Source organism: Artemia franciscana, chromosome 7, assembly GCF_032884065.1.
Source record: "Artemia franciscana chromosome 7, ASM3288406v1, whole genome shotgun sequence".
In the NCBI taxonomy this organism is placed as follows: Eukaryota; Metazoa; Arthropoda; class Branchiopoda; order Anostraca; family Artemiidae; genus Artemia; species Artemia franciscana.
The window spans coordinates 21780742-21801615 of record NC_088869.1 but is presented as its reverse complement, the minus strand read 5'-3'; the positions used below and the strand labels follow the sequence as shown (position 1 = coordinate 21801615).

General features: G+C 35.2%; 1 protein-coding gene across 2 annotated transcripts in view; it reads left to right on the top strand.

Moving 5' to 3' along the window:
- The window catches only part of LOC136028986 (AT-rich interactive domain-containing protein 4B-like), a 65018-nt gene extending 44392 nt beyond the window's left edge, over positions 1 to 20626 (top strand). For both annotated transcript variants that reach the window (XM_065706984.1, XM_065706983.1), the window contains exons 9-13: positions 1659 to 1936; positions 3380 to 5575; positions 10243 to 10540; positions 14337 to 14524; positions 20060 to 20626. In XM_065706984.1, the coding sequence (XP_065563056.1) occupies positions 1659 to 1936; positions 3380 to 5575; positions 10243 to 10540; positions 14337 to 14524; positions 20060 to 20280 (3181 nt within the window). In that variant the 3' untranslated portion in view covers positions 20281 to 20626. The remainder of the gene's footprint in view (positions 1 to 1658; positions 1937 to 3379; positions 5576 to 10242; positions 10541 to 14336; positions 14525 to 20059) is intronic.
- Positions 20627 to 20874: the final 248 nt, after the last annotated feature.

The following is a 20874-nucleotide window of genomic DNA, read 5'->3' as shown; positions in this document are numbered from 1 at the left end:
ATTGTCTTCTAGTATATTTAAATGTGTGCTTGCATCGTTCCTGCTTCCCCTTAAAATTTCTGTTTCTTTCCACTACCTTTTCATCCCTAGTGAATCAAGCCGTGAAAAACCTACGCGTCGCTTACGGAAAAATATCCCCAAACAAAAGCCGTTACAACCGCAACGGTTCGTGCATGATTTATAACGCTTATTGTGCCCCTGTTTTTTTTTTTTTTTTTATCAGGCATGGCTCATCTGTTTCTTAAGAAAAATCCCCATACTCTACGTGCGGCTTATTTCAGATATTGCAAATTCCTCCTCCGGCTTCCTAGATGGCACCAAAACAGAAAAATAATTGGTCGATTTGGTTTAATAGATGTGCCTTCTCGGATTCGGTCTTCCAGTGATAATTTATGTAAAAAGACTATCTACTTTATTATCTACTTTTATATATATATATATATATATATATATATATATATATATATATATATATATATATATATATATATATATATATATATATATATATATATATATATATATATAGAATAAATACTTGAAGTAGTAGCCTACTTGAAGTAATACTTAAGTACAATTTCGGCAAGTACTTGATATTTGATACTTAAGTAAGAATTTGGAAAGTACTTATTACTTGATATTTAAGTAAAAAACAATGAGTACTTAATACTTGATACTAAAGTAAAAAAGTAAAAATTTGGAGTACTTGTTGCAGCACTGCCTCCAATGATACAATCCAAGTTGGTCCCGCCAAAATCTCATTTTCCAGTTCATTTTGGTATTTAGGTCTTCGTTTGGAAATTCATTTAGATCCACTAGGGTGCTTATAATTGTTTTTTTTTTAAATAGAAACTACGAAAATCTTATGGTCTTCTCGCCAGGGTAAAGGGCCAGTTTGATAAGAAAACCCTTGGTCGGCTACATAATGCTTTTTTTTGCACCTCATGTGTTGTTTTTGACATCTTTTTGGTAATTATTCTTTGCATCTGATAAAAGGCAAATCCGATCGTTATTCTTTAGGTTCTACAAGTATCTCCTTAGTATCTCCATTTGGACTCGTAATAGTTACATTTCACGACGGCATGGTCGATTTGTCAAAAAATGGATGAACTGTCACGTAGATTTGCTCACCGCTGCAACAGAATTATCGATTTTTCACTAATTTAGCTTCTGCCAAGTGCCTAGCGTCGTTGGTTGTGAAATCTTGTAATGTTTGACCCATGTACTAAAGCATGAAGAAGACAATGGAAGTAGGGTTGATTCAGTAATATTTATGGAATGTGCAGAAGAAAGCGGGAGTGAGTGGGAAGAGCCGTATAGATACCGGCTGGCCTATAGGCCTTAAATTGTTGGGGACAGGCAGCTCAAGTACCCACAGTTCCTACAACACATCATTTGAATTAAGTAATTTCATAACGAGAACCCATTGTTTGCTGATTGGAGGATATTTTTATTTTTATATGAATATTTTTGGGAGTCAAAGAGGTGAACGGACTAATTAGGTAATCCACTTTTTCGGAAAAACATTAACTTATTCTTTTATCTATATTACGTTTGAATCTTAAAACTGAAGAATTTGACTGTGTATATAGTTATTGTGGCAGAATGCACGAATTTGTTTTTCTTAATTATTTATTTTTATTTGTTTCTTTTTTCAGCTGGAATATTCGATATGATGAATGGATTACCCGAAGCAGAATTGCTCAAAATCTAACATGGACTCCCAACCGAAAGAGAGTACCAATACCAATAGCCCGATCTGATTCGGCCAATCGACGAGGTCGATCTTCGCTCGGTCGTTCACCACAACCTAGTTCACGATCTGGGACACCAAGCAGCATCACTTCCTCTATAAGTTGTCAGTCGACTGTTGAGAAACCAAGAAAAGATGAATCGCCGAAGATAAAAGATGATAGAAAGGACGAAACTGGATCTGGTAAATCAGTTTTTCCTGTTTTTTTTTTCTGAAGATTACTGAAAGAACTGAAAATCTTCTTTCTATCAGAACAATTTGTAATACCTGTCAAAACGCTGTTGTTCAGTATCTCAATATCTGCTAGCCTTGACAAAAACCAAAAAACAAAAAAACATTTGCACTAAACAGGTGTCATTCATTCAATAAGTTCTAAGCTTTTAGCAGATAGAAGTATTAGCAATAGCATGCGAAAATTACGGGAAAAAGTAAATTCTAATAAAAATAAAAGATAAAGTAAAAAATAATAAAATGAAAAGGGAAAACGATAAACGGAAAAAATTGAAAATGGGAAAAGTAAAAAATAATAATCTAATATAATAACAGTAATATAATAAGTAAAAAAAGTGAAATAATAAATGAAGAGAAAAATGATGTTAAAATAGCAAAATTTTATAATCGAGCGAAAACTGTATACGGAATATTAGGAAGTTAATAAACGATAAGCGATTCTCGGAAATACGAGAGTCTGTTATATATCATCATGATCAATTCCAATGGTTTCAATTTTGTTTCTAATTGTGCAATTTTAATCATTTGAAGGCATTTTTGTGAAGTATACGGTTAAAATAAAAGATATCTTTATTCAAAAGATACTGAAATAAAAGGCTTCTCGTTTCGAAAATGATAATCCTCTCCGAGCCCTCACCTTACTTACTAGAAATTGCTTGTCAGCATGTTGGACATCACACAGAAAGAGTGACAGTAGTGTGAATATGACCGTATGGGATTGGTCGTATGTTTTCCTAGTACAGTTTTATCCTCTATGCTGTATTGACCAAAACAATTAAATTCTCCTTTTCTAAGGCATTAAAAAAATCTTTAAAAAATAGTGGTGGATCATTCTGAGCCAACCCTGGACGACTTTCTTGAGCGGTGTAACTGCTTAGCTAACAGTGATGCCACAGGGTGGGATTTCTCGTGTATGAAAAGGAATTCCTTTGCAATAGACTGTTTAGATATTATACGTTAGTTATTTTTTCTCATTACTTTTTGGTATCGAATCATGGCTGAAAGAACACGAAATTAAATTGATCCCACTGTTATTTTAAGAAATTTCAAAAGAAAGCATGCATTGAGAAAACTTAGAGGTATGGAGTATTTGGCTGCAAAAATTAGAGCATGCCAACCACTATAAGTTGAATTGTTTCTTAAAGTGAAATAAATTAAGTAGGCCTATATAGGATTGAATTTGATTATGCCTAAAGACGATTCCTATCGTTCACTGATATTAATGAGACGAAAAGACCTAGTTATTTGAGTTTAAAACAATATGCCATAAGCTCTTCAACCCCCCCCCCCCCTCAGGTGGAAATCGTTTGGCAACACTGCTCACAAACTATAGGTTTAGTCCTCAATGTCTCATGTTTTGTTGCTAGCTATGGTAATTTACACTTTTCTTTCAAGGTGTGTCAGATTCATCTGATGATGACTCGAACCTCAGTGGCTCTGATTCCGACTCAGATACCTTAATCATGGATGAGCCACCCACAAGTGAGTTTGACTTAAGGAAAATTCATGCTGATCTGAAACTGACGCCAACAAAAGTTGTAAGGAACGATTCAGATGCTGGTGTAAAGAAGGTACAAGTAGAAGAAAAAAGAATCTCACCCCCCATTAAAGCTGAAGAGGCGAAGCCTTCTGTTCTCACTTCATCAACCCCTGAATCTGTAACGAAAGCTCCTCCTGGGTCACTGGTTACAAGAGCCAGTCCTAGACGTGGTCCTGCTAGGAAGAAGCTTTTAGAAGAGGCTCATACCCCTGGTCCAACCCTTAACACTTCCGTTAAATCTGATTCCAGCGACGTTTATGAATTCAGTGAACCTGAGCCGTTTGTACTTGAAATGCGTACCAAAAAAATCTCATCACCTATCTATGACGAAAGAAATGTTGAACGAAAGATGAGCCTTGGACAGCATGAATCGGAAAGCAAATCTGATCAGGGAAAGTTGAAGAGTCCTCCCGAAAAGCTGAAGTCACGACCTGAATCTAAGCTTACTCTCCCAGAATTTAAGCAAGACCCTTTAAGATTGGGACTGTGCTCAGTACAAAGGCCAGAGCCACAGAAAGAAGCAAGGCAGGCCATTCGTATAGATTATATTCAGAAAGACGTTCGTACGTTATCTGCTCGCAATGAAGGGAGGAAAACTGTCGATTCAAGAGAAGCTCCTGGACAGCCTTTACACACTTCAGCCTTTGCTAAGGTTCAATCTTTTAAAACTGAAGTGAAAACAGAGCCTGAGAAGCCACCTGCTTCACAGCCTGCTTCCGATCCCTCTATTGATTCGATTTTGCCTCCGAGTTTGAGATCTGGGCCAGAAAAAAGCAAAACAAAAACATCACCTATCGTAGATGTAAGGGTTAAAGTTGAATCGGAAGCCAATGAAAAAATCATGCCCACCGTTACAAAATTCAAAATAGATCCGCCAACAGTCGCAACTAGTGCTCCATTAGAAGTTCAAGGCTCTATTAATCCGACCATCAAAGGTGAAGAACCCAGTTTAATAGAGAAAACTACAAAAATTGAGCAAGAAATTGTCTGTGAACAAGAAAACGCTAATATCCAAGATACTGTGCCAACGACTGTTGGCTGTGAAGCTGCCAAAGTAAAAGAGAATAAGCCTAATGTTGAGGCAATATCTTTGGGGAACTCTGTTGCATCTCGATTAGAGTCAACAACTAATGAAAATAAGTCACAAAATGAAAATTATTCTATGGTGCAATCTTTTGTCCCAGTGAAGCCCATTATCGGACCTAATATTGCCTCTATGAAGGAAGAAAAGGCACATGAAGTTAAAGTAGAGCCTTCACAAAGAGAAGGTAAAGTTCAGTCTGAAAAGAGGGACTTGTGCAAGAAAGAGCTGAGTGAGCCTGTAGTTAGTGGAGGATGTTCTGTAGAGATTGTAAGCTCAAAGGTTTTTCAAGCTTCACCGTATGACAGGCAGAGCTCTCACCTCTATAAACTTACTGATCATAAGATTAGTTCAAACCTTATGCAAAGTACCAAAAGGGAATCTCAATCTCCTGCTACTGCATTCCAAATGGCTGAACCAAAAGTGGAAATCATGCCTTCCAATTTAACTGTTCCTTCTCATCTTTTGAAGGAGGTCAAACCGGAAATAAGTATTACATCAGAGACAATTGTTACAGTTCGTGAAAGCAATCCTGTGAAGACAGAGGAAGTGTCAGACATTCCTTGTGCTACCTCTTTGTTACCCATTATTAAGGTAGAACAAGAGGCACCATCTTCTGTAAAAAAAGAGATGAAGGTAGAGACAGAGGAGGTAGTAAAAGAAGTAGTTCCAGAGCCTGAATTGTCTTTACCCGTAAAAAAAGAGATACCAGTTGAATATTTCAACGAAATTTCCATTCCTGATTCAGAAGAGCCACCGAAGAAGCGTAGAAAAAGGCCGATCAGAAAGCCTGTTCGAAGCTCTGAATATATTGAATTTAGTGACTCAGATTCCAGTTCAGATGATAGCTCGTTGAAGCTGACGATCGATATAAGAGAAGAATCTACATTGCCAGAGTTTCCTAACAAATTAGAAGTTGCATCTACACCTTTCCATGAGCCAAATCTTTTATGCGAAGAAACTATTCCAGGTTTGTTCTTGTTTCCTTGTTTTAAAATGTTTATGTTCTATCTGCATCTTTTTAACTAGATTTAATTGAAAAAAAAAAAAAAAAATCAAAACCAAAAAAAGAAAGATTCGATCGAAAGAAAAATTGTAAATACTACAGCAGTGTTTAGTCTATATATTCTAATTTTTAGTTAGAGACAAGGCTTTCTTATTTCTACTTTTTAAGTTTAATAAGAGGCAAAAAGGATTGATTGCTAAAAGCTTACTCGAGAAAACTATGATCTTGCCTTAATAAGCTTACTCTTAAGCTTACTCGGGAAAACTATGATCTTGTTTTAATAACCTTTTTTGAAAAAGGAATTTGTGCTCATTTTATTCTGTACCTGAGCTCATATTATTTTCTGTTTAGAAATTCTCAGCATAATGGCTATTGCTAGTCACTATTTGCTAATATAAAAGGAAAGATACCGAATTTTGTTGCAATTTTACTCAGTGAAAATCACTGTTTCATTATAGGAAATGGTAAAAATAGTTCTTGAAATGGTGATGATAATAGAAAATTGCAATTGCTTTTCTTCATCTTTTTCTGTTGGGCGTTTGTTTGTGTATTGTTTGCTCCTAAAAAAAGGGGGAAAATGCGTTTATGAAATTGGAAAAAGTTTTTTTTTTCAATAGAAATCATGTTTACGGTTTTAATATTTACCAATAGATATCACAAAAACCACCAAGGGACCTTCTTTTTTCCTTTTGTTAGTCATACATTGTTACCTACTCACTATATCTACACTATACTCATGTTAACTGCTGTATTTGATAGCTATTAAATAAAAAAATAAGTTTTTTCAACTGAAAGTAAGGAGCGGCATTAAAACTTAAAACGAACAGAAATTACTCCGTATATGAAAGGGACTGTTCCCTCCTAAAGACCCCGCTCTTAACGCTAAAGTTTGACCCTTTCTTACAACTCTACTTTTTAAAACAATAAAAAAACTTTCGTGTAAAGAGCGGGGCATTTAGGAGGGAACAGCCACTTTCATATACGAAGTAATTTCTGTTTGTTTTAAGTTTTAATGGGGGGAGTTGGAGGGGGAAATCTTGGAAAAACACTTGGAGTGGAGGAATCGGGATGAAGCATGGTGGATAGAATAAACAAATGTCCTTGAAACGTGATTGACAGAATCGTACTGGATTCGCTCTCTTTGGGGGAGTTGGGGGGAGGGGTTCAGTGATTTGGCGAGTTCGGTGCTTCTGGACGTGCTAGGGCGATGAAAATTGGTAGGCGTGTCAGAGAGCTGCACAATTTGACTTGATAAAGTCGTTTTCCCAGATTCGACCATCTGGGAGGCTAAAGGGAGGGGAAAAATTAGAAAAAATTAGGTATTTATAACTTACGAGTGGGTGATCGGATCTTAATGAATTTTGATATTTAGAAGGAGTTTGTGACTCGGAGCTCTTATTTTAAATCTTGACCGGCATTAAGCCTCTTATTTTCCTTTTTAAATCAATCTATTGATTCATAGAATTTTGTTAGAGCTCATACCATATGATCTCTTGGCTCTTAGCTCTTCTCGCCTCGTCACAAGTGCCATATGAGCTCTTAGCTCTTGTTTTATTTAATTTCTGAACGTTTTGAATTAATATATGTTCTGATTTTGGTTCTCCACACATGAATAATTAAAACGAAATTTGCGTATTAATATTTTTTGGCTAAATGGCTTTCTCATAGTTTTAATCGGACGATTTTGAGAAAAAAGGGGTAGGGTAGGAGGCAGTTTCGCCGTTCAATTTTTCGGTTACTTAAAAAGGCAACTAGAACTTTGAATTTTTTTACGAACGTTTTTATTTGTAATAAATATACGTAACTTACGAATTAACTTACGTAACGAGCTTCTATATTCGTATATTTTTAATACGTATATGAGAAGGTTCGTCCCGTCGGCAATACCTCACTCTTTACACTAAAGCTTAAATTTTATCCCAATTCTTTACGAATGACCCCTGAATCACAAAGGTCGTAGAATAAATAATTGAAACTACAAAAAAAACAAAAACAAAAAAAAAACACTTTAGCGTAAAGAGCGAGGTATTTAGGAGGAGATGAACCTCCTCATATGCGTAATAATTTCTGTTCGTTTCAAGTTTTAATGCTGCTCCTTATATCCAGTTGAAAAAGCTTTTTCATATGTGTTTATTCATTTTTTTTTAAAGAATGCTAGAAAATCCTGCGCCCCATTCACGGAATTTGTCTTCCCCATAATAAACTCCTCATGGAAAGATCATCCCACGTAGCCCTCTCCTCTTGAATCCCCTCCCCCAATGAGAAAAAATCCCCCTGAAAACGTCTGTACACTTCCCAATAACCAGTTCTGTATGTAAACAATGGTCAAAGTTTGTGACTTGCAGCCCCTCTCCTGGGACTGTTGGGGAGTAAGTCATCGGCAAAGACAAAGTATTTAGGTTCTTCGACAATGCTGAACGAAATGGCTCTCAAAATTTTGATCCTGTGACCTTAGGGAAACAATGAGCGTGGGAGGGGGCCTAGGTGCCCTCAAATTTTTGGTTCATTGAAAAGAGCACTAGAACTTTCAGTTTCCGTTATAATGAGCCCATTCGCGACATTCTAGGACCACTGGGTCGATATAAACACCCCTTGGAAAAAGAAAAAAAAATGAAAAAGAAACAAATAAAAACGCACCCGTGATCTGTCTTCTGGCGAAAAATACAAAATTCCACATTTTTATAGATAGGCGCTTGAAACTTCTATAGTAGGGCTCTCTGATACGCTGAATATGATGGTGTGATTTTTGTTAAGATACTATAGCGTTTAAGGGGTATTTCCCCCTATTTTTCAAAATAGATAAATTTTCTGAGACTCGTAACTTTTGATGGGTAAGACTAAATTTGATGAAACTTATATATTTAAAATAAGCATATCCGGTTCTTTTGATGTATCTATTAGCATCAGAATCCCGTTTTTTAGAGTTTTGGTTACTATTTAGCCAGGTGAACCACGAACTGTTTGATAAATAATCCTAAGTCCCCACTGGCTAGACGCGATAGAGAAAAAACGAAAATCGGAACGAGAGAGGAAATAGATGGGTCGGAGAGGAAAATTATTCATCTAAAGAAATGTGTGATTGAAATTTATTTAGGTCTTCTTTTGATTGGTTTTATTATTGCAATACAGCTCAGAATTCACAAAAAATCGGAATACATTATTTTAGAATACTCTAAAATGACAAAATACATTGTTGGCTTTTATTTTGTCCTAAATCATCTTTTTTGTGCTGTCTTGAGAAAACTATTGTTGAATTTGAGGCGTAATATTCAAAAACTGAAAATTTGGCAAGTAGGATAACTAATTTCTATTCTCTAAATGACTGCTAGTATTTTTTCAGTTAGCAGTTTCTTTTGCTGGTTTTCTACAAATATAGAGGTTTTTTTTTCCAACTTCCACTTTTTGTTTCAAGTATCATGCCCAGTTAATATGTGTATGAGAATTGTTATGAAACAATTTTTTTAAGTTGACATTTTGTTTCCACGACAAAAAGAAAATGTTTCGCGTGTAGGCAAGGTTTATCGCAGCGCAGGTGCCGATATTCTGATTGTCTACCTTCGGCCGGGAATGCAATGTGTGGTTGGAGGCCCTTCCTGTTTTTCACCTCATATTACACCAGGCACCCATTGGAAGCTGGGTTGTCTCTGGCTGAGCTTACAGAGTCACACTGCTAAACCCCGCTCCAAACCAAATATACTGTGACATCAGGACTTGAATCCCTGCTCTTATGGACACAGGAGTGCAAGTCCAGCGTGCTAACCAATCGGCTAGTAAGGCTCCCCGAGTTATTTCCCATGTCTAACAGAAAATTGTTTGTTAACAATTACTGCAACTGCTACTGCTACTAACAACTTACTGCAGCACCAAGCCGCCTGAAGCTGACACAGCTACGCTTGCTCCTCCTCCATCTAATTCTATTCATACAGGTGAAAAGAGCCTCCCGCTTTTCACCCTCCCAAGAAGTTCCCGTTTTCTTAAGTCTTTCCTTACCATATCTTCCCACCCCATTTGGGTTTAAGCTGTTTTTCCTTTGGCCCTAGACGGTTGCCTGACAAGGACGATCTATTGCACTCTGTCATCCTTTTTCATACAGTTTTCATTAGCTTCTATTAATCTAACATTGGTGCAAAGACTTATCTTCCAATTCTTCCAAACTTTTTAAACTCTGAAAAAACATTCTTTCCCTAACTATTCTACTTTTAACATTTCACTGCACCCACCGTCTTTACTAATAATATTACCTAGGCAAGTGAAGCTGTCCCCTTGATCAGTATTCTCGTTACCAAACATCACCTCTTCACCTTCACTTGTTCCTAGTCTTAGCGACTTAATATTTTTAACATTAATTTTCAAATGTTAACATTCGATGTTAAATGTTAACAAAATGTTCTAATTGTTATAATTAGTCAGTAGAAAAAAGCCTGCAACTACTCGAATTGCGGTGGTCGAAATAGTACGAAGTATTTTATGATGAAGTATATGTGGAGTGGTTTGTAAATTTGTTGTGAAGATAGATACGTTTTGAAGAAATATGCTAAGAATATTTGTGAATCTTAGAAGTATTGTGAAGCTTTTAAGTAAGGTTAAGATGTAGACAGAACACTTTATTTTTCCTTCTTGCTGCCGTTTAGGTAGTCCAGTTGCAGCGATGCAAGAGGATCTAGGCGTAGAAGAAAAGGAATCGACATCGTTTTCAACGCCAACTTCTTCTCATGAAGAGATAGTCGCGCTAAATGTCAAAAAATCAGGTCCAAAGCTACGTCCAATACTTATTGAAGAAAGACCAAAACAGGGACCAAAATTTCGAGCTCGGCCCGTTGTCGTGGATTCCTTTGAAAGCAACACAGCAAGTATCAGTCAAAATACCCCACCGACAAGCCCAGACACTAGTGCCTCTACCCTTTCTTCCCCCAAGTCTTCTCCTAAAAGGTAATTGCTATTCTTTTCTTTATCGCTTTTTTACTAAGCTATCTAATATTTAGGATCTTTTTTCAAAAGAACTTTTCAAACAGGAAATAATTGTCTAAAAGGAATATATTGAACTTTAAATCCAATTTCTTTATAACACGCTAACGAACTAAAAAATACTGGTGTTTTTTTTTCTTTTCTTTTCTTTTTCTATCCAGAAAAGCCGCAAATAAACGGATCATAATCAATTTTCAACTCGCTTACTGCAAAAAAAAAAAAAAATCCTAGCTAATTTTGTTCAACAGGGCTTATCTGATAACTCAGATTATATTCAAACACATATTTTTTTAATTGCTTTTTCATAAGATGTGTATCTCAGCTCTCAGAAAGTGTACTTTTTGTTATAAATGAGGCTCATATAAATAGTAAAATGAGGGTTTAAAACTTTCTGTTACAATTTCGAAGATTTTAAATAAAAAGATGTGGTTGGTTATAGATTTTGCATTTTCAAATCCAATTATATTGTGATTTCATGAAAATTAATTTTGTATGTCGATTCGGAATTAACTATCTTGTTATTACCCTCTTAGGTTGGCGTAGGTAACATTTTAAGCATGTGATATTCTTTTATTTGTTGAATATAATGTTCTGTGCATCAGTTTTAGGAAATATAATTTAACATTATGTTTCCTTATATGTAAGATGATTAACTTTAGGAGACATGAGTCTCAGCTTTAGGGAACATAATTATTTTGAATATCTTCCATAACCAAACATGGTAGAATCTTGGGTTTACGCTTTTTGAATATTTTATATTTTCATTGAATTTTGGATTAATATTTAGCATTTATCTACTCCTCAGCGAACTTACCGTTCGTCTCTGCTTTCTCAAAGTATAAATTTGTTAAAAAGGATGTGGTAAGATCCAATCAAAAGAGTGAAACTGACTTTTGTAACTTAGTGGTGGCATAACTCAAATTTATGTGGCAACTAGGTATGGAAAAAGTTACAAAAATGCAAGTAGTAGAATTCGACAAAATTTCAAAAGCTGCCGACACTTTAGCAACTCAACTTGTGCTTTGACAGCTATTTTTAGCAAAAAGTATTTCTATATTTAAAAATGGTATTTTCAGACAAAATCTGCCAGCAAATTGCACTAGACCGTGAAAACTGCCAAGTAGGCATGCTACTATTTAACCCCACTTTTTGCACACCGGGTGGCAACATACTTTGTTTCAGCCTGAATCTAGATTGGAGAATATTATCGTAATTGCTGAAAAGTTTATGTTGCTGAAATATTGTAAACTTGGTAAACATACTGAATCATATGTTACTGAAGAATGGTCGGTGTGTACAGAGCTCATCTAAATTATTGCCGCTCAAATAATCGGGCGCCTGCTTGATTTTACTATACCGGGATTGCAGTTATATTCTAACTGCCCGATTTATAATGAGATTTACTAATACTGATTTGGGTATGACCAATTTGAGCCAAACAGATTCTTCATAAAATTGTTTTTAACAATAAATTTGAGCTGCTGAAGATGAACCGACAAATCTTAGCCTGAAAGCAAAATTGTGTTGCTACTCGAAAACTAATTCCTAAAAAGCATTATTAAAAATATTTAACGCTCTTTTTCAAACGCTTCATAGTACAATTAAATAAAAAAAAAGTTTTTAAATGAAAGTAAGGAACGACATTAAAACTTAAAACGAACAGAAATTACTCCGTATATGAAAGGGGCTTTTCTTCCTCAACGCCCCGCTCTTTACGCTAAAGTTTGACTCTTTCTCTTAGCTCTACTTTTTAAAAGAGGAAAAAACTTTAGCGTAAAGAGCGGGGCGTTGAGGAAGAAAAGCCCCTTTCATATACGGAGTAATTTCTGTTCGTTTTAAGTTTTAATGTCGCTCCTTACTTTCATTTTAAAAAACTTGTTTTTTTATTTAATTTCTAGACGTTCTTTAATTCATGCATGTTTTGATCTTGGCTCTCCACACATAAATAATTAAAATGAAATTTGTATATTAATTTTCTTTTTGGCTAAATGGCTTTCTCATAGTTTTAATCGGAAGATTTTGAGAAAAAAGGAGGGAGGGAGCAAGCCTAGCTGCCCTCTAATTTTTTGATTACTTAAAAAGGCAACTAGAACTTTTAATTGTTTTACGAACCCTTTCATTAGTAAAAAATATACGTAATTTACGAATTAACTTACGTAACGAACTTTTATATTCGTATATTTTTATTGCGTATATGAGGGAGTTCATCCCTCGTCGATACCTCGCTCTTTACACTAAAGCTTAAATTCTGTCCCAATTCCTTAAGAATGACTCTTGAATCACAAAGGCCGTAGAATAAATAGTTGAAATTACTAAAAATACTTTCGCGTAAAGAGCGAGGTATTACGAGGAGGTAAACCCCTCATATGCGCAATAATTTCTCCTCGTTTTAAGTTTTAATGCTGCTCCTCACTTTCAGTAGAAAAAACCTTCTCATATTTATTTTTTCCTTGTTTTTTTAAATAATGCAAAAAAATCCTGCGCCCCCTTCATTGAAAGTCTCTTCCCCAATGATAAGTTTTTCCATGGAAATATCCTCGCGTAACCCCCCCCCCCACCTCAACTCTCCCTCTCAAACCAAAAAAAAAAATCCCCCTGAAAACGTCCGTACACTTCCCAGTAACCATTACTATATGTAAACACAGGTCAAAATTTGTAACTTGCAACCCCTCCCAGGGAGACTGCGGGGTAGTAAGTCGTCCCCAAAGACATAGTTATTAGGTTTTTTGACTATGGTGAATTAAATGGCTGTCTCAGAATTTTGATCCAGTGATCCAGCGATCCAGAATTTTGATCCTTTTGGGAAAAAATGAGCGTGGGAGGGGGCCTAGGTGCCCTCCAATTTTTTTGGTCACTTAAAAAGGGCACTAGAACTTTTAATTTCTGTTAGAATGAGCCCTCCCGCGACATTCTAGGACGACTGGGTCGATACGATCACCCCTAAAAAAAAAACTAAACAAAAAAAAACACGCATCCGTGATTTGTCTTCTGGCAAAAAATGCGAAATTCCACATTTTTGTAGATAGGAGCTTGAAACTTCTACAATAAGGTTCTCTGATACGCTGAATCTGATGGTGTGATTTTCCTTAAGATTGTACGACTTTTAGGGGATGTTTTTCCCTATTTTCTAAAATGAGGTAAATTTTCTCAGGCTCGTAACTTTTGATAGGTCAGACTAATCTTGATGAAAGTTATATATTTGAAATCAAAATTAAAATGCGATTTTTTTGATGTAGCTATTGTTATCAAAATTCCATTTTTTAGAGTTTTGGTTACTATTGAGCCGGGTCGCTCCTTACTACAGTTCGTTACCACGAACTGTTTGATTATTGAACCTATATCAGTTAAAAAAAATTTTCAGTCGTCAATAGTGAATACAAGTAAGCCATATGGGATAATTTTGTTCGTTGGAACCTTTTTCACGAAAAGTACTGAAGTTTACATTAGGATAAAACAAAATATTTTGCACAGACTATTTGAAAGAGCAGGAAAAAAAAATGTATCAATTAGCTTGAAAGTAATGTCTTTTGATTATCATTCTCCTATGGCTTATGAAACCTTGAATTTTAGTGTCAAGTCGTGGGACTGAGTTGATCTGAGAGGAATCGACTCGAGTAATATCCCGCTTCAATGGCAGATAGTTTTCACTACAATTTCTTCATGTTACACTTTCTTTTCCAGTGCGAAAGTCAAAATTATTTCATCTGTGTTACCTTAGATACCTGAGGGATCTTTTTTTATTTTTTTATTTTTGTTTTAGCGACAATGGTGAGGTGGTCTCTGAATATTGTAACCGTCAAGAAGAGAATGAAATTGGACGTCCACGTGATGAACATTCGAAAAGAGGGCCAAATCATCGTCGTGGCTACGTCCTGTCAGCGCCATATCCAGTCAAAAAGTCTCCAAGGAGTGGGAATCTTGGCTCTGGGCGAAGTCCCCGACGATCTGGTATACCCCTCCCACTTGTTAATTTTGCTAATTCTTATTTTCCTCAATTTTCTTCTGTTCTAAATCTTAATAATTCATTATTAGATTCCTAACTGATTTCAAAATTATTTTTGCTTATTTGTTTTTCTATTCCCTTTTTAGTCATTTATGAGATAGTTAAATTATTGCTATACGTCAGCTAAAAGGCTCTTAATGTAGAAAAGTGTATACATTATGCATGCAGAGAGGAGAATGGTGACGAATAAAGGAAATTCTCCCCTCCTCTGTAGTTTTTTGTCTCATTTTTCTTTGCTTTCGTGCTCTTCAATGTCATTATTTTTATTTTCTTTCTAATTTCCTTTCCTTTTTATTTTTTTAAGACAGGAAAATTGTCCGAGTAATTTACTTGTAATGTTTTTCGTCTTCTTTGAAGCAGCACCAGCCATTATCAGTCCAGAAGCTTTTTTGTAGCCTTGTTCAGTCCCTATATTAAATACTCATGAACAGCCCAAATAAATTCGAAACTATTGCATACATTTTGAACGGGCCTAATTCTTAATGAATATGTTCTTAATGAAGAAAATTATAAAAATTTAGACTATATATGCGTCAAATTAGTAAATGAAAAATACAACTGAAATAAAATACTTGTAGTTTTTGTACCTATTGTCTTCATTCAATGTTTAAAATAAGCTTTTCTGAACAATTTCGGTTGTAAATAATTTATTTCGAAACGCCTTGTCACTGAGCTGTGTATTTTAGAAATTTGGTAGACAAAATGTGCGGGAATAGCCAAATACATTTACGAGGGTTTTTTAGTAGTTTAAAAGGTTTAACCTTGGAAAATGTGAAACAAGAAATTTTCTGCAGGCCAGGGAAGTTCCCCGTCAAAAACCATGATGTAATTGCATTTATGATATTGATGCATTTAGCCTCTCGAGTCATGCTTTGATTTACTTTATCATATTGATTGGGTATTTTGCTGCCTATCTTTAAGTCAGGTGTTTTATGGAAATTGCTTTGCTAGTATATTAGATTATTTGCAGAAATATATGAAAACCACATTGCTTGTTTCTTTTTTATTTGCTCAACAAAAAAAAAAGTGCGAAAAATTTTGCTTGAGTATGAAGCTAGAGCTTGCTTTTTTCAACTTTAGCTTTTCTTAGCCTTTTCTTTAGCTTTTGATCTCTTCAAAAAATCTCTGGAATCAAAACATTTTAACACAAGGGTGCTTTAACGCTACTTTTTAGGATGCTTACTTCAAGTGCAAGAATCTAGACGTCTATTGGTTAGGCCGGATTATCGGTTTATGAGTTTTTTTGGCCGATTTTTTCCTCAGTTTTTTCAGCTATTTTTTTTTTGTTGGCGTTTGCCAGTTTTTTAGCTAATTTTTTAAAAGCCATCTCCTTTCTGATTGACGATATTACTGTCCAGTACTGCGACGTATATTTGTTCCTATTACCCGTTTCTTCTTTTAATTAATTTTTAAATAGCTTCTGTTAACCTATATGGGAAGAAATAACCAATTAAAACATTAAACATCCATCTTTCTATAGTAAAGACAGTCTTTCTTGAATTTTCTTTCAGTAAAATATAAAATTTCATTCAAAGAATTTTGTACTTACTGTTAATGAGAAATCGTCATTTTTGAAGATGAGAAAGGCAAGACTTTGATTCAAGGGTTCTAGGCCTTGAAAAATTGATAAGCGTTCTTAGATTTGACATTACCTGGTGTTTTGACCCTCTTTGGGCCAAAACGTACCTTGTGACACAAAAAGGCAGTACACGCCGCTTCATTGTGGCATGATCACTTTTGTTACTTGAAGAGGTTATACTTGCAGTTGATCAACAACCTTAGTGGTTAATCTATATATAAACATGTGTTGCAAATAAATATACATGTTTCATGTATTGAAGTACGGTAGTAAATATTGGACAAGATAGGTGCAGGCGCGATCGGGGCTGGAAGTATTTTTTAAGGAAAAAGTCCCTTTGGAAGCTTAGTGCTATATTTTTTTGAAAAAGGGGTACACAACATAATTCACCCCCTTCAAGCCTTTCTAGCTGACTTTTTTAGAAGCTTAGGGTAAAGGATTTTAGCGTGTATATAATTATTCTCAGGTTTTTTTTTATTATAAGATAGAGGGGGAGGGTATGTGGCTATCCAGACAGCAGAGCAGCAAAATTAAAAATTTATATATATATATATATATATATATATATATATATATATATATATATATATATATATATATATATATATATATGTATATATATTGTCAAACTGAACAGGCGAGTAAAGAGACAATATTTGAAGGACAAAATTATGACCTTGCTTACGACAGATCCACATAAATGGCATTCGTCAGTAAAAAAGACTTGCTGGCAAAACGACACCCAGTGACTTAAGGGTATTGAAAGAGGATGGTACCTTGTTTTCAGCTACGGAAGTGAAGTCCTCTTTTGTTGGCATCTGTAGCACCTTTTCGTCAAACACCAGTTCAGAAATCGAGTCTCATTACTACTTTATATTTTACCTTCTACTTTCTATTACTACATTTTATAACTGTAGCACATTTTATAACTGTAACAAATTTACGCGCAATGGGTGCACGCAAGTGTATTCTGCTTTTAGTGATCGATTTTTTGCAAGACCGTTTCCAGTGCGTCTACAGCCTTTTCCCTGGAGCCACCAGTTCCGAATGGGCTGAGCTCACGTGTGGTGCTCTACAAGGCACGAGACTGGCAGTGCTGTTGCTTTACCAGTTCTAAACTTCGTCCTTTCTGAGTTTGAGGACAGGTTTAAGTACTCAGAAGACTTGTCAGTTCTTCTAAAATGTCTCATTGAAAACTCTGAGGCAGTTCCTTAATTCAGTGATGCAATAATGAGCAATTTTACAGACCGATGTACTATCAACAGCCTTTAAATCAATGATGGAAAGACCAAAACCCTTCGCTTTAATTCTCTTAAGAGGGACTTTGTCAGTCCTTCTCCACCATATCCTAGTGTATTTTCGGCCTTTGATTCTCGGTGTAACATTTAGGGTCGACTCCTCGTTTAGTACTCAAGTTGATACGATCACTAAAAAGGTAGATTGTGTGATGCGTACCTTTATCTTACCAGGTCGTTTCCGTTTTTCTGTGTCCCAACTTAAGACGGCTTATCTTACATACATCTGACAAATTCTCGAGTATGCCTGCCCCCTATGGGGCCCTCAAGTCAACAACACAAGTTATCTAAGCGATCAACTTGAGTCACTACAAAAAAGAGCTTTTAAAGTTATGCTTTCCGACGCATATGTAAATAAGGAATCGACATTATCTGTGCTACAACTACCGTTCCTTCACGAACATCGTTTGGGTTTGATCTACAAGTTTGGCCAATTTCTTCTTAGCAGTGAAAAACATAGAGAAATTCTACCACCAAATAAAATAAACACAAGGTCAGCTAATAAAGTGAGACTGGAATTGTCTACTCCAAGAACAAACCGTTTCGCCAGTTCGTTCGCTCCTTTTTACATGTCAGTGTTTAATTAGTTATAGTTTCGTGTTTTTGTCTTTTTTCTTGTTTTATACTATTGCCATGTAGTTGGAAATTTATTCTAAATTATTCTGTTGTGTATTTTCTGATTAAGAAGGTAATGCCCCTTCATCTAGAATTTCATCAATTAAAATAATAGTCTTGTTTATCCCTTTAGTAATCGTATGCCATTTTGTAAAAAATAGCATTATTTGGAAGTAAAATCATATTAGCATTTTTTTCTACATTTAAACCTAAGAAATGTTACCCTAAGAGCCTTGTAAATTTAAATAGCCACATTGAGCCTCATTTGTCATATGATATAAATGTCATTTTTCAATTATTTATAAAAGTACCGAAGAGTTTTGTTGATGACTTTCATTAACTAAGCAGTGGACCATAATAGCAGAACATTCAGTCACTTTCAGCCATTCATCAGACCGTCTTCAACAGGATCTACTGGCAAATCTAGCTCCTGTCCTTCAGATTATGTTTCAGATGACTGTGCCTGTTCCGAACCCCTCCTCCACCTCCAACAAAATTCCTGGATACGACCCTGAGGATTATGTATCAATTCCTACCTCCAACCTCTCCTGGTCTCTCCCTTAGAATTAATTGTGTATCTATCTGAAGATTGTTTCAACTCCTGAAACGCAAAGACTGTTAAACTAGAATGAGAATTTCTTAGAGACAATGTAGTCAGTATTAACATGAATTCGGTAGCAATTGGCTGAAAAGCAGGCTAAATCTTAGAAAAGGACATTGGAATTTTCGATTTTTAATTTACTAAGCCTCCTCCAAAATTTATTTGACCACCCCTTCCACTTGAAAATCCTCTAAAAAAAACAAACAAGAAACAAACATTAATTTTTTGAACCCTCTAACATCCAGTTTTTGAACCAGGTTTTCTGACATCCGACTTTTTTTTTATATATATTTATACACCCCTGTAGTGTACCTTGCCCCCTTCCCAGATTATGGGGCCTAAAACTGCTACTTTGTCATATTGTACTGACTGATTCTTTTCTTTTTAATGGTTGTTTCTTGTTCATCGTGAATCTAGATTTATATTCATTGGTGTATTACTAGAGAGGAGTCTAAGTTTAAGTTAAGAAATTTTTTAACTTTGGGTATGAGTCGCTCTGTCAGGAATCAAAGGACTCGAATTCGAAATACGAGTTTAGAATCCCACAACTTTTAGAGTCTTAGTTGAAATGTTCTGCTGCTTTAGTTTGTTAGTTATATTTTATTATGTTTTGACTAGTCAGTTATTGTATACTGATTTTAAGTGGATGACTATAATTACTTTAAATTATTTCATAAGTGTTGACTGTAGATCGTATATTTATTTATGTTTTGGCGACTAATCGAATATTTGGCTTGTCCACTGCCCGTTTTGAGAATAAATTGAATTGAACAGAAATTGAAATGTGCATTTAAAATTTTTAAAACCCTTTATGTAACTTAATGCTCTTAAATTTTCTATTGCTGATTTACGGCTAGATAATTTGATGAAATTCATGCTTAAGTACATGTAACAGTACATGTAGAGTATATTAAGTATACAGTACTTACTTATGTAATGTTAAGTACTGTGACAAGACCCAACATACCTCCAGTGAGCGTTTAAAGCCAGTAGTAAACACTTTGACATGGAGTTCGAATAAAATCTTGCATATATCTAAATTTCAGACAAAATTCGAGTATTCACTCACAAATTTCGAATCACTCATATTTTTTTTTAAAATTAAAAACTTCGGGGGGATTGAGAGGACGGTTTCAGTTATAAGCATCAAAAATTTTTTCACGATTTTTTGCCCAACCATGGGGCTAAAGCCACTCTGACCTCAATGCAGAGGATTGACACCCTTCAATATTGAAAAATAATCTTTTCCTGTTCTGTTTTCTCTGAACTGTTAATGTGTTTCAACAAATACTCTGCTATGTTTTAAACAGACGAGAAGCGCTATTGTGGTTTTGATCTATTTTTGGTCAATTTTTCGGCACATAAGATGGTAACGATTTCGCTCTTTCAGGTATTTGCGAAGATCTGTTGGAGACTGAGCCTCGAACCTCACGGTATAATTTCATAGTCGATTTGGCTCCTGAAATGGATTCCACTCAGAGGATAAGCATTCTTCAAGAGAAAATGAAGCAAATTCGCAAAGTTTATGCAGATCTAAAAGCAGAAGTTGCCTCCATTGACCGTCGACGGAAGAAGATCAAGAAAAAAGAAAAACAGACGAGTTTGCAATAATTTCCTAATGTACATAAGAGACCTGTACAAAAAAACGTTTTAATAAGAAGTTATCGTGGTGGAAGGCTCTAAAAATGAAAGCTATTTTTTAAAATAATCTCATTTAGGGAGTTTATCGTGCGTTATATATTTTTTTTGAGTATATATGATCTTCCATGATTATTTGTAATCACTGGCATAATGTTTTTGATAAAAATGATGTGAAGTCGAAGCTCAAAATCCAATTTTTATTTCTATGAGTTTTGGCCGGTGTCTCCAATTTTGAACGTTATACTGTGAGCGAAAGTTTAACGAAATTTATTTAATGTTCTAATTTGTCTATTATTAAATAGAAATTTTAAAACCGTTTACTTGTTTTCAATCAGCTTGAGTTGGAAATATGGGACATGTTGTGAAGTTCTATTTGTTGTGGATGGGGATGGACTTGTGATGTTTAAATATTATCTGATCTACTTGTGCTAAAAGCGTTTTTTTTTTTTATGGATTTTTTTTAGCCCCTATAATGTAATTTTTGAAACCGCTTCTCCCTCAAATTGGCCCGTATCATCTAGGACTAAACAATGTTTACTAGTTTCAATCTACAGTTATAACTTG